General features: G+C 40.1%; 1 protein-coding gene across 1 annotated transcript; it reads right to left on the bottom strand.

Annotated features, from left to right (window-relative positions):
• Positions 1 to 11,405: 11,405 nt before the first annotated feature.
• Positions 11,406 to 13,398, bottom strand: LOC147616326 (allene oxide synthase 1, chloroplastic-like). Its single transcript, XM_086777392.1, has 2 exons — positions 12,950 to 13,398; positions 11,406 to 12,859 (listed from the first exon to the last, which is right to left on the bottom strand). The coding sequence occupies exons 1-2, from the start codon at positions 13,223 to 13,225 to the stop codon at positions 11,687 to 11,689; spliced, it is 1,449 nt and encodes a 482-aa protein (XP_086633518.1). The 5' UTR covers positions 13,226 to 13,398; the 3' UTR covers positions 11,406 to 11,686.
• Positions 13,399 to 14,269: the final 871 nt, after the last annotated feature.

The raw sequence follows: 14,269 nt of genomic DNA, 5'->3' as shown, positions 1-14,269 counted from the left end.
TGGTATCAGAGCGCTGTTGTAAATTTACGTAACAGCAACAGAAATTGCTTAAAATTTTAAAGTAAATCTGGGAAGTAAATCTGGGAAATAATGTTTTCGCTTGTTAATATTATGTTGAATGAACTTCAAAAATTGAAAACTCATAAATTGAATTGGAAATTTATAGATGGATACCCGAATCTATCTGGCATTCTTGAACTCTCCCAAAGTCAGGATATGATAGCCTTTGCATTCGAGCACCTCTGCTACGACCCGAGTAAGCAGAGTGAGACTCGCACGTCATTTTGAGAGTCTTTACTTTCTTGATCCTGTAGAGTGACATCGGTATATGTGGTTCTTTGGAGGACGATGTATTAATAGCACTACCAGTCAGCGTCAGAGGCTCAGGCAATATATTTCCTTAGCCATGATTCTGATAAGGCTAGGGCTTGTTCAGCATGTACAACTCTTTGATCATTCACCTAGGAACTTCAAAGTTTAATGCCAAGTTTTTAGGCTTCTTAGCCGCTTTATCCCTAGAAGTAGAATTATAGCACCTCTTTCTGTAATGAATCGTGTGTACCATAGTATGTCTCCTTCGCAGTTTCGCTTCTTTATGTGTAAGCGATTGAGGTAGTGATTTTGGGAGCTGTGATGCTCTATGTATATATCGAAAACTTTTGATAATAAATGAGGTTTTGCAAATTTCTTTCATGATTGTGAATATGGTTAATCTTGTTCAAGAAGTATGATAAAATAATTATTTGTTTAAAGATAAATCTCAAAAAATTAAATAATCATAAATCTGTTGTCAAGGTTAAGTTGACGAAAATCTCGTTTTGTCAAAGTCATGAGGCATGTGGCCCGTGCAAGGCAACCGGATCCTCTAACCGATGACGAAGAGTTAGATCCGGATGTTCGAAAAGCCTTGCACATATCCCAACCTAGTCCCTTCAAGGGTGAAGAGGAGCAGTTAGGTGAAGTAGTGGAAAAGTGGATTGAGGCTATGGAAGAATACTTTGATGTAACTGGCTACAATGAGAGAAGCAAGATGGCTCTTGCAAGGTTAAAGATTGTGGAAACAGCTAGGGTTGCTTGGAGGAATCACTGCGAGACTAACCGTCTCAACCGAAATACCCAAACCTAGACTGATCTTAAAGCTTACCTCAGAAAGAGGTTTTGTCCTCTGCACTTCCTTGAAACTAAACTGAATGAGTTCTTGGAACTAAAGCAGGATAGCCAGATAATTGAAGAGTACCATCAAGCTTTTGCCCTTCTCCTCAAATATTCCCCGCAATTGGATGAAGACCAGATTCATTCGAGGAATGAACGAGCCATTGGACACCTTAGTAAAGAATGCCAAACCTGTCTCAATGGCCGAAGCTATAAGAATGGCAAAAGACTTTGCCAAAGCCTTTGTTGTTAAGGTCCCGCGCCAAAGCCTGCATCCTCTAACTTTAAAAGATTCCAAACCTCGAGAAGTACTTCAAACTTTCCTCCCCCAAAGAGGCAGCAAGGCCCAAATCAGAATTAGGATACTGGGAGATTCAGAAGTGAAGGAAGACCCTTCCCACTCACAGAACACTTTCTCAGGAGCCCCACCTCTTTCAAGGATTCAGAGGGATGAGCTCAGAAGTGAGAACCGGTGTTTTGGATGTCAGGGTTTTGGTCACCAGCTGAAAGACTTCCCGCCGATGCCTGCCATGTCAAGGGGACAGGGAAGTCAAGGACCGAGAGTGCAGAGACCAGTCCCTTCCTATCAGTCCATCTTATCAAAATCAGGGAAATCCCAGGAGAACTCCAGCTCAGCCATCTACCTCTGTCAGAGTAGCCTTAGAACTCCTTCCCAGAACTGGGGCAACCAAAGAGAAAGAGGTCCGCCTCAGACCGCAGCAGCCAGAGCAGTCACAATAGCAAAAGTAGTGGAAGAACAGCAATTGAAAACCAAGGGCCAAACCATCAATTCTCAGTCATTCATACTCCAGCTGAGTATCAGGGTAAGCCTTTTAAGCTTTTGTTGATTGATTCAGGCAGTACTCATTCATTTATTTCCCCTGGATGCTTGCGTAAGCTAGTCTCTTAGATCAGAAATCAGGGAAACCCATGCAAGTTGAACGGCTAGTGGAAAGATTCTTTTCACTCACCTTGAGAGACAGATCGTATTCAGTTCAATCTAGATGGAAATTTAACTGATTATCAGTTCAGAGTTATACCTTTGGGAGTTTTTGACGGGATCCTTGGAATGGATTGGCTCCATAAAAATCAAGCTGACATTCACTGTCATAATGGAACCATTTCCTTCTTTGACCTTCACGAAAATAAAGTTCAAGGAACTGAAAATTCAAGATCCCAAGTCTGCAGTTAGAAAAAGCTTCTAAGTTACTAAAAGGATTTAGAAAGAAACAGCTCATTTATGTTGTCAAAATGAATCTGGTAGACACAAAGTTAAAAGCTAAAGAACCTGAATGGTTAAGTGAATATGATGATTTATTTCCAGCAGAGCTAACTGAGATGCCTCCGATTTGGGAAGTAGATCATGTGATAGAATTGACCCCTGGAGCTCAGCCAGTAGTCCTACGCATGTACAAAATGCCAGTTCCTAAAGCCATCAAACTCAAGAAACAGCTTAGACAGCTATTAGAACAAGGGTTTGTAAGACCCAGTGTTTCACCTTGGGGTGCACCAGTTTTCTTCCAGAAAAAGAAAGATGGAACACTAAGACTCTATGTGGACTACAGAGGTTTCAACAGTTAAGAATAAGTATCCTATCCCTAGAATTGATGAGCTTCTGGACAGGCTAAGTGGAGCCCAGATCTTCATAAAGATAGATCATAAAGATAGATCTCAAATCAGGGTATTATCAGATCAGGATTAATGAGCAAGATATCCCGAAGACAGCCACCATCAATACTCAGTATAGGCGTTATGAATTCACTGTCATGCCATTTGGATTGACAAATTCCCCAGCTACATTCAATCGCCTAATGCAGAACATTCTCAAAGAATACTTGGATGATTTTGTTCTTGTTTTCTTTGATGATATTCTGATTTACTCAAAGAATGCAGCTGACCATGAAGCTCATGTCAGAAAGGTTCTTGAGATTCTGAGGAAGCACCAACTCTTTGTAAAAAAGAGCAAATGCACTTTCTCTGCCAACCATGTTGAATACTTGGACTTTCTGGTATCCAAAGATGGAATTTCTCCAGATTCCACAAAAGTCCAAGCACTCATAGGCCCCTGAACCAAAGACACAGTGAAAGAAGCCAGAGGATTCTTGGGATTAACTGGTTGGTATAGAATTTTTATACCAAAGTATGCTCTCATAGCTTCCCCCTGACTAATCTTCTCAAGAAGAATATCCCGTTTCAATGGTCTGCCAGGTGCTAGAGTGCTTTTGATAAGCTGAAGACCGCCTTGGTAACCAATCCCGTTCTGAAGCTGCCAGATTTCTCTCTACCCTTTGAGGTAGGATAACTGATGCCAGTGGTTTTGCCCCCCTGAGAGGTGCACTCATGCAGGAAGGTCATGCAGTGGCCTATCAATCCCGAAAACTCAAAACGCATGAGAGGAATTATGTTGTCCATGACATGGAACTACTTTCAGTAGTATATGCCCTGAAGTTATGGAGACATTACCTACTGGGTCAAAGATTCACTTTGATGATGACAGATCATCAGAGCTTAAAGTGGATCTTCACTCAGAAGGATCTCAACATGCGCCAAAGAAGGTGCATGCAGACCCTACAGGAATTTGATTTTGAAATCAAGTACCGTCCTCGATAGAAAAGCCTCCTTGCTTGCAATTACTATAGTGTCAAATCCTTTGATTATTGAAGCAAGAGAGAATATCATACATGATAGATTCTTTGGCCCTATTGCTACCCTACTTATGCAGGAAATCAAAACTCCACAGGATTTGAACCGAGTTCAAGGGTACAGCCTGGATGATGGAATTATGTATTATAATCGCAGGTTATGCATTCCCAATGTGATGAGGGAACTAAGGATAAAATTTTGAATGAAGCCCATGATAGCCTTATTGTACGACATCCAGGTTTCATCAAAACCTACATGTCTGTAAAGAAAAGCTTCTTTTGGCCTGGTCTAAAAAAGGATGTGCTTCATCATGTACGTCAATGTCTGACCTGCCAGAAAGTCAAGGCTGAGAGAGTAAAAATGCCTGGGAAGTTACATCCATTAGACATCCCCCAGATGAAGTGGGAATGCTTCAGTATGGATTTTATTTTATTGTTGAAATATACAAGTGAATAGGGTGTGTGCGGGAACAAGCCCTTGGTTAGAGGCTGTAAAAGAGAATGTGTAAATATGAAAAAACCTGTGAAAAGGTGAGAAGAATCTGGAAGAGAATAAAGGGTAGCATGAGAAGATTTAGGAAGTGTGGAGATATTCTAGGAGATATTCTAGGAAAAGTGAAGAGGTGGAGAGAATCAAGCAAAAGAGGTGGAGATTTTCTGGGAGAGGTGGAGTGAATCAAGGAGAAATCAGTGGGATTAGATGCTTGGATGTAAACTCTATAAATTGAGGCATTGGCCTAATGAGAATTTGTTGGTTTTTGATTATCCATGCCTACATTAAGCTATTTGCTAATTACTCACTAATTACGTCCTAATTATTTACTAATCACTTTGTTAATGATATTGATTCTAGTATTTGATCCACCATAGCTCATCACATTGCTCTAATTTCAACATGGTATCAGAGCCATGCCTAGAATCCATCAGGTTTATGAGCCCATTATCTAATTAATCAAGATTAGTTAGATAATTAGGAAATAATCAAATTTTTAGTTATTTTTCAACTAGCCTCTGTACCCCTAGCCAGTGGAGGAAGCTCCCCCTCCTTGCACACATCAAATTAGCCCAAGCCCTTTTAGGTACTCAAACTAGACTCAAGGGGCTACGCTCACCTCAAAGGAATTGAAGCAAATTAGCGCAGAACGCCGACGACAGCCCAATTTGCAGGCACTGTTTTTCAAAAGGGAAATTCAGATTTCTTCTTGCTCAGTTGCAATGGCTCTAATTCGTCATAGATCCAGGGGTTTTCAAGCATGCTCTACAAGCTGGTGAAGAGACAGAATTCAATTTGATCAAGTCTACCGTGAGATCCAAGCTCTTCATCAAATCTGCAGGTGACTTTGGTAAAACAGAGATTAAACTTTCAATATTTGGTCAAATCTTGTGTTTCTTGGCTTAATCCTCTACTAGACTCATTGTTATTGATGGCTTTGAAAGCATTTGAGCTCATTTGAAGTCTAAGGCCCCAGATTTGGACTCCCCACATACTCTATTTTTTGCACACAAAATAGTGGATTAATTTAATCAGTGTGATTAATCAATGCTAATCACTATATTTTGGTGCAATTGAGGGTTTAAATTAGCCATTAGGTATCTAATACAGATCCCTATAACTTTAGATTGCAATTCGGAGTTGGTTTGATACTCCGTACAAATTGATTATCCTTGATTTAATGTAATTTCTGGTGATTTTATGCTGATAAATTTGTTGTAATCATCTATTAAACACCAGATTGAGTTGTAAAAGGGTAGACACTGCACTTGAATCTTGAAATTGGATCAAGAGGTAAGACCCCCTTCACATCATCATAAGTACAGCACAAGAAATAGCCAAATTTAATGGAGAGCAGTTTTACACATGGCAGACAAAAACCATGTATTTGCTCATGAGGAAAAATCTGTGGGCTAGTTGAGGGAAGAGATGAATGCCCAGAGGTGAGAGGGGAAAGTGGAAGAGCAGGAATGAAAAAGCAGTGGGACTTATTGCACTCAGTTTAAATAATGAAATCATTCATCACATCACAGGGATACAATGGGCAAAAGATGCATGGGATGAACTCAATAAATTATTTGGCACACGAGCTAAAAATTCAAAGATAAATCTGTTAATGCAATTCTACAAATTGGATATGAAGGAAAGTGAACCTTTAATCACACACTTGAACAAATATAAAAGCATTAAGCAACAGCTGGCAGCTTGGCAAAAAGGTAGAAGATGATGAGGCACTAGCAGTGCTTCTGAAGAGTGTGGACAAAGGTGAATATGAAAATATTGTAGCAACACTAAAGAATGTACCTGAATTGAAGCTACACAAGATAGAAGCAGCTCTACTAGAGCAAGAGAGCAGAGGCAAAGAGAAGAAATGCCTCGACTCAACAGCAGGAGAAGAAAAAGCATTCTTCACCACCGAGGAGGATTCTCTCGAGGACGAGGACGAGGAAGAGGCAAAGCAGTCCGAGGAAGGACCTTCACTTTTGCCACAAATGTGGAAAGCCAGGACACATGGCAAGAGACTGCTATAGCAAACCCAGTGGAGAAGGAACGACATCTGCAAACTTCATGGAGGCTCCAAAAAAGGAAGTGGAGTCGGATCATCTTTTTTGAGAGAGAGAGAGAGATAGAGAGACCCCACAACCCAATGTAACCTGCCCCAATGTAACCTGCCCCAACAAAGTAAAACCACCTCTGAGCCACCGATGATGTAGGCCACATGGTAGATAGATGTATGTGTGAGCACTTTAGTCAAGGTCACAGCGGCGGGCACTTGTAGTAGCCTTGGACACATAGAGAGAGTGTGTGTCAAGGACTATGAGTTTAGGGACTTGAGGCACTGATCCTGGGCTATCAAGTAAGAGAGAAACTTGGTACAGGGTCCAGGTGTGCTAAGTTAACTTGAGGGGAGGAGTGCTAGACACTGGTCGCTCGCGGACTATCAAGCAAGAGAAAAACTTGGTATAGGGTCCAGGTGTGCTAGGAAGTATTCACTTGAGGGGAGGTGTTGAAATATACAAGTGAATAGGGTGTGTGCGGGAACAAGCCCTTGGTTAGAGGCTGCAAAAGGGAATGTGTAAATGTGAAAGAACCTGTTAAAAGGTGAGAAGAATCTACTAGAAGAGAATAAAGGGTAGAATGAGAAGATTTAGGAAGTGTGGAGATATTCTGGGAGATATTTTGGGAAAAGTGAAGAGGTGGAGAGAATCAAGCAAAAGAGGTGGAGATATGCTGGGAGAGGTGGAGTGAATCAAGGAGAAATCAGTGGGATTAGATGCTTGGATGTAAACTCTATAAATTGAGGCATTGGCCTAATGAGAATTTGCTGGTTTTTTATTATTAATGCCTACATTAAGCTATTTGATAATTACTCACTAATTATATCTTAATTATTTATTAATCACTTTGTTAATGATATTGATTCTAGTATTTGATCCACCATAGCTCATCACATTGCTCTAATTTCAACAATTATTGGATTACCTTCAGTGCAATCAGGTTACAACTCCATCTTCGTGGTAGTTAATAGACTAACCAAAGTTGCTCCTCTGATTCCTATAAAAGAAACCTACACTGCAGTGGATGTGGCCAGAGTGTTCCTCAAAGAAATCTTCAGATTGCATGGCCTACCCAGAAGAATAGTAAGTGATCGAGATCCCAAATTCACGTCAAGATTTTGGACTGCATTTTTCGAAGCAGTAGGAACTTTCTTGGATCTCAGCACAACTTACCACTGCGTGAGACCGATGGCGGCGGTCAACCAAGTAATCGAAGATATACTTTGGTCATGCTGTGGCATGGAACCCAAGAAGTGGCTAAGCTATCTACACCTAGTCGAGTTCGCCTACAATGCTTCTTATCTCACTGAAGTATTGGGATGAACCCTTTCAAAGCTATGTATGGACAAGATTGCTTAACTCCATTAACTTGGTCCGACCCATTGATTTAGGGTCGAGATGTCCAGACAGATGCTTGACGACATGGAGCAGCAAATACAGTCAATTCGCAAAGATATAAAAGCTGCCCAAGATAGACAAAAACAGTATGCAGATAAGAAGAGGACAGACAGAAAATTCGAAGAAGCAGATATGGTCTTCATTCGAGTACACCCCAAAAGAAGTTCTCTATCTCTTGGGAAGTGCAAGAAGTTATCCCCCAGATATTGTGGGCCATATCTAATTACAAAGAAAGTAGGTGACTTAGCCTACGAGCTTCTTCTGCCTCCTCATCTCAAAGTACATAATGTATTTCATGTCAGCCTTTTCTTAAAAAGTATATACCAAGCCCGAATCATGTGCTTGATGATGAAATCTTAACTTCTTCAACCCAAGGGCAGATGAAATTCCAACCTAAAGAAATCCTTGATGCGCGGGAAAAGGTTCTCGAGAATAGAATTCTGAGAGAATTATTGGTTAAATAGAAGTTCTATCCTTTTGAAGATGCCACTTGGGAGAAAGAAGCCAAACTGTTGCGGGATTACGAGATGACTATATCTCGCATTTTTCAAGTGGGAGAGAATGTAAGATTCCTCCCCGGCCCCTCAAGATGTCAGGTATCTTCTCCCTGTAATCAATCCCCTCTTCAGAATAATAAAAGATCTTGTTTCTACCTATTTTGGCTTAGAGAGAGAAAATATTCTAGAGAGAAACTATTCAGATTTTAGATATTTTTGGATGGAAAAATATCTCTTCTTATTAAAATAAATTCCCCCGAAACAGGAGGTCAAAAAGATTTTTAGAAGGTGCATTAGAAATAAATTATAATCTGTTCAAAAGGGTCCAGATTTTTTGAAAATTTTAAATTAAGGTTTTGAGGGGCCAATCAGATTAATCCAAATGTAGGGAGGAGATAAATTGAAGAAATAAAGAAAATCCCCCCAAAAATGAGTAAATACTCATGAAGAGAAATACTAAAAAATGAATTTTTGACACCTCAGAGTGGGGATTCCCCCTCATGAAGGAGGCGCATATTTCACATGTGTGGTGGAGTTTTAAATTCTCAAATATTGAGATATTTTATCTCTCGTCTCTCCTAATTCAAGTCTAGTTCCAAAAAGTAAGCTAAACTAACCCAAAAATGGTCAAAAATTGATCTGGAAAATTCTAAAATCAATTTGCTTGGTTAGAAGCTCACTTTTTCCTATAGATAGAAGCCTCCTCCTTTGTAGAAGCTTAATAGTGTTTTATGCACTGTTACTCTACTCCACCCCAGAGCCAAAAACAATGAATTTATTGATAATTCATTAGTTTTTGAACTTTTCCTCTTCAAAAGAATTGGTGGCCACTCTTGTTGCAAACAAGAGTAGATCCCTCAAACCATCAAGCCAAAGGAAAGCTCACAAAAATTCATGTAAGCTAGAAATTCTACTTTTTTTTAATTCTTTTTAATGGTTTTCTAATTTTTGTTTTCTTTAAAATGGAAAAATGATGTTATGCCTTGTTGGAAAGGCTTTCCCCCTCTCTTCATTCTTAAATTCAGCCTTTCTTTATCCTAGATAAGTAATCAAATTGTTAGAATTAAACTTTTCATATTGTTTCTCTTTTAAAAGTGGAATTTGATTAGTTTAGAATGCCTTAAACCATTTGGGATAATTTTTAAGTAACTTGAGAATAGAAAAAATTGAAAAATGGTCAGCCATACAAAGGAGGTTATGGCAAAATTTTCTTAAATTTTGTGAAATAAGTTTTATCTTTTATTATTCAAAAAGAGTAATCCCCACCGTTTGTGTATTCTAAAAGTGTTATTTTCATTCTAGGCATAGAAAAATGCATAGTAGAAATATTTTTATTATAAAAGTGTTATTTCCATTAAAATTAAATTCTATGCATAGAAAGATGCATATTGGATAATTTCTTTTTATTATAAAAGAGTGATTTTCATTAGATTTAAATTCTATACATAGAAAGATGTATATTGGAAATAATATTTTATTATAAAAGTGTCACTTTCATCAATATTGATTTTTATGCATAAAATGATGCATAAAAGAGTTTTCTTTATTATAAAAGTGTTACTTTCATCAATATTGATTTTTATGCATAAAATTTTTTTTATTGTAAAAGTGTTACTTTCACCAATATTGATTTTTATGCATAAAATGATGCATAAAAGAATTTTTATTATTATAAAAGTGTTACTTTCACCAATATTGATTTTTATGCATAAAAATGATGCATAAAAGATTTTTTTTTATAAAAGTGTTACTTTCATCAATATTGATTTTTATGCATAAAATGATACATAAAAGAATTTTTTTAATTGTAAAAGTGATATTTTCACCAATATTGATTTTTATGCATAAAATGATGCATAAAAGATTTTTTTTATAAAAGTGTTACTTTCATCAATATTGATTTTTATGCATAAAATGATATATAAAAGAATTTTTTTAATTGTAAAAGTGTTACTTTTCACCAATATTGATTTTTATGCATAAAATGTTACATAAAAGAATTTTTTATTATAAGAGTGTTACTTAAAATTTTTCATGAATAAAATATACCCTTTTTCTATTCAACCTGTGAATACCCGGGTCCCTTACATGGTACCCTTATGTATGTAAAAAATGTGTAAAAAGGGAATTTTAGAGATCCCATCTGTTGAACCCACATGCTACACTTACATATTTATAAGTGATCCCCCCGAGAGTGAAAATTAAAGTTGATTACCATCATGAGGAAAAAATGGTAGAAACTTTACCATGTGTTAATTCAAATATTTGCTAAATTTATGTATATCTATGATTCCTATATGGTAACATGTGTGTGTTAATGTGTATATTTTTCTACAATATAAAAGTTATTGAGCTCATATTAACCTAGCTTATTCGTGTGAATGAAGCCTTATAAAGACCACATGTTTTTACTATAACAAGTGTGATATGTGCAAGTGTAAAGTTTCACACATGATAAAGTTGATTTTAACGTGTGTAAGTTTTACATTTTGGAATGATTCACATGTAAGAGAGTTGAAAAAACCATATGTTGATCATGGTTCAACAAGCATGAGAATCGGTTCATATGTAAGAATTATCATGTGGTACATTCAAGAAGATTCACTTGAGATAACAAACAAACTAGTGCGTGCACACAATACTAACATATACGTATCTCTTTATATAATATAACACATGAAAAAAATGAGCATTGCTTGATGGACAAGAGAGTTACAGCATATGAGAGTTATTGAGCTCATATTTACCTAGCTTGTTGGTGGTGTAAATGAAACCATCTAAAGATCACATGATATTACTGTTTAACAAGTGTGATGTGTGTAAATGTAATGTTTCACATGTGAACATTTGTGTAAAGTTTCACATGCTGAACGATTTTTGTAAAGTTTCACATGCTAGAACGATTCACATGTAAGAGTTAAAAAAAGATCATACTTCAACATGTGGGAATCGGTTCACATGTTAAGAGTTAAAAAAAGATGCTTCAACATGTGGGAATCGGTTCATGTGTTAAGAATTATCATGTGGTAAATTCAAGAAGATTCACCCATAACAAACAAACAAGCACATCATGCATGCATTCAATATTAACATGTACATATCCCTTATAACAACATATGACAAAAATGAGCATTGATTGACGGAAAAAAAAGGTAGCTTGTAGGAATTAAAAAAAAATCAAACGTATTAAAACAAGGAGCACATCCTATAAAATGGATGTTCACAAAGGCGTGCCTAAAAACCAAAAACCTCAAGTGAACACTTAGGGGCCTTTACGTGGATGACGGCAGGGCAAAAACTAACTTGTTACTCGTTAAATGTGATGATCCACACAGTGAAAGAAGATATCCACGTTTCCGCTTCTAGCGTATAGATTAGATTTGCACAATAAAAGAGCGAGCGCTCTCTCTCTCCCTCTGTCTCTCGATCGACAGAGTTTGTGATAAATCAAAACGTAGTAGAGGCGGGGTTGAGAGAACTGAGGGTGTGGACGACAGAGTTGCCCTTGATGATGGGCTCTTGAGTGGTAAAGGAGTCGTAGCGGAGGAAGAAGGTGGCCAGGAATACCTGGCTGAGAAGAGGGACGAGGTCGTTGGCGGGGCACTGCTTGTTGGAAGTGCGGGCCTCTCCATCCGCTGGACCGTTACCCCACAGCACGTAGCGCAGCAGCTTCTCCCCCTCCGCCCCGACAAAGCGGTCCGCCACAAAGCGGTCCGCCAACTGCCCGAACACCACGGCGTCCCTCTCCGCCAGTGGCTGGCAGCCCCCCAATATCTCGCCCTTCTTCACCTCGAACCTCGCGTTGTGCGACTCAATCACCAGATCCGTCTTCGCGATGGCGTACTGGTACGGCACGGGTGGCGACATGCGCAGCACCTCGTACACCGCCGACCTTACCAAGGGCATCTTCCTCATGGCCATGGCCGTCAATGCGCCCCCTTCAGATCTCACGGCTTCTCGCACTTCCTTGGCCATCTCCGCCTGCACTTCCGCTCCCGCGAGACCCACATAGCTCACGATCCACGGCAGCAAGATGTTGAGGCCCCCGAAAGCATTGAAGCCCATGAAGAAGATAATGTTGTGAAGGGCGTCCTCCCTCTCGATACCAAACTGCTTCTCCGCCTCCTCGATGAGGTCGCCGCCGTGAGCGCGGATGAAGCCCTCGATCTTCTTGTAGAAGAAACATACCAACAGGAAAGGAAGGCGGATGTTGTGCAGCACGAGCTCCTCCAGCAAGTGAGGCAAACCAATGCTGGCGATGGGTAGCAATTGCGGTCCCAGCCAAGCTGAGATGGCCAAAGGGGTGAGCCCATCTTTGGCGGGGTCCTGACCGGTGAGCGCTCTTACCAGCACGTTGAGAGCAACCTGCCCGGTCTCGGTGGAGATCTGGGCTTTGCCGTCCTTGGCCAGCTTAGCTTCCCACGCGGCGAAGGCTTCCGACGTAGCCTTTTGCGTCTCCGGGATCCAGCGGCTGGCCTTGGCCTTCAACAAAGCTATTATGAAGGACTTGATCTTGTAGTGCCTCTCCTCAGAGGGATCCAAGTACACGCAAGGTCGAATGCCGCCGTAGAAGGAAGTGCGGGGCATGTAGTTGGCGAGAAGAACATCTTTCTTGTAGACCTGCCCACAATAATTATGTTATTTCGCCTCAATTAAGGATCGCATTTACTTAAATCACCAACATCCCATATAGTATAAAAGCTGCGTTACCTTCTCCACGTCGAAGAGAACGGGAAAGCTCTTCTGGTCCAAGAGCATGATGACTTTGTTGGCGGCAAAGGCCGGTGGGCTGGGCGGCACGTTGGTCCTGAAGACGGTGCTTTTGTATTTCTTGGCGCGGCTGGACCAGAATTCCGTCTCGCCCTGGAACCAGAAGAAATCCAGGCGATCCTTGATGGCGCCCAGCCATGGCAGACCGTAGCCACCGGGGATTTCTCTCAGAGGGAGGTCGGTGGAGCTGCCAGGAGCGGACGGACTTGACGCCATTTCTTCCAAGCTACGCTCTCTCTCTCTCTCTCTCTCTCTCTGGTTATTTGCTATGTTGTTAAAACAATACCAGCTCTATATTAGCGTGCTCAATTTATGAAAAGGGCGAGATGTCCGATCAGCTGAAGCCCATGGAGCTTCCACCTGCAAAGCAAGCAAGCGTACCCTCTGGTCCCCATGGAGCTTCCACCTGCAAGCAAGCGTACCCTCTGGTCCCCACTTCAAGGCTCAGATCAGGAAGCGCTTCAAGCAGGTTTGAGGTACGTACTCACTTGTCCCCACGCGTCGAGAGTCCAGACTGCAGACGCTCCTCCCTTAACATCCACATGATGTTTTCCTACCCTCCTTGTCTAGACTCTGGAGGAGTCCCCACATAACCCAGTTTTCCTACCCTCCTTGTCTAGACTCTGGAGGAGTCCCCACATAACCCAGTTTGTAGTGTAATTGTTGAGTACCATTTCTAGTGGTAAGCCTAGTTCTAAGGGTTGAAAAAAAAATATTCTAGCACTGCTCTAAAGTCATTAAATAGTCTGAAAAAAAACAACGGGGATTAGCTTTTACAATTGAAAAATTTGTGCACCTTGTGCACTTAAAGTTTCAGAATTCCTAAGTGTTAGTTATAAGCAACCTCAAATTTTGTAGAATTAAATTTGCAAGAATTAGGGCCGGATTTATCTTCCTTGTGCAAGCTCATGGATAGGGAGTGTTCGGTGCCCATGTTCAAGGCACAAGAATTCTTTGTAAAATGTACTCCAATGTGTAAAGGTCCTTATTTCCTATTCGTAGAGAGAAATCGATAAATTTTTTGTACACTAATGATGACTTGATTGATATGGATGAGTCGTGACAATGCCTACACATCAATTTTAAAAGGTGATCATAATGGCTTGGCTTAATGGTGGACAATCCAGTCCAATACAGATCACCAGTCCATGGAAATATTATCAATACTTGTAAGTTTTGCACCTTATTTAAGCTAAATGGAGGCGGTGGTCCTCAAGAGAGATGCTAGAACTCTAATACAAGTTTTGCACCTTCTTTAAG

The sequence above is a fragment of the Cibotium barometz genome, chromosome 38 (genome assembly GCF_041138505.1).
Source record: "Cibotium barometz isolate CiBa-2024 chromosome 38, ASM4113850v1, whole genome shotgun sequence".
In the NCBI taxonomy this organism is placed as follows: domain Eukaryota; kingdom Viridiplantae; phylum Streptophyta; class Polypodiopsida; order Cyatheales; family Cibotiaceae; genus Cibotium; species Cibotium barometz.
The sequence above is the reverse complement of the archived record's forward strand: the minus strand, read 5'-3'. Positions and strand labels throughout refer to the sequence as shown.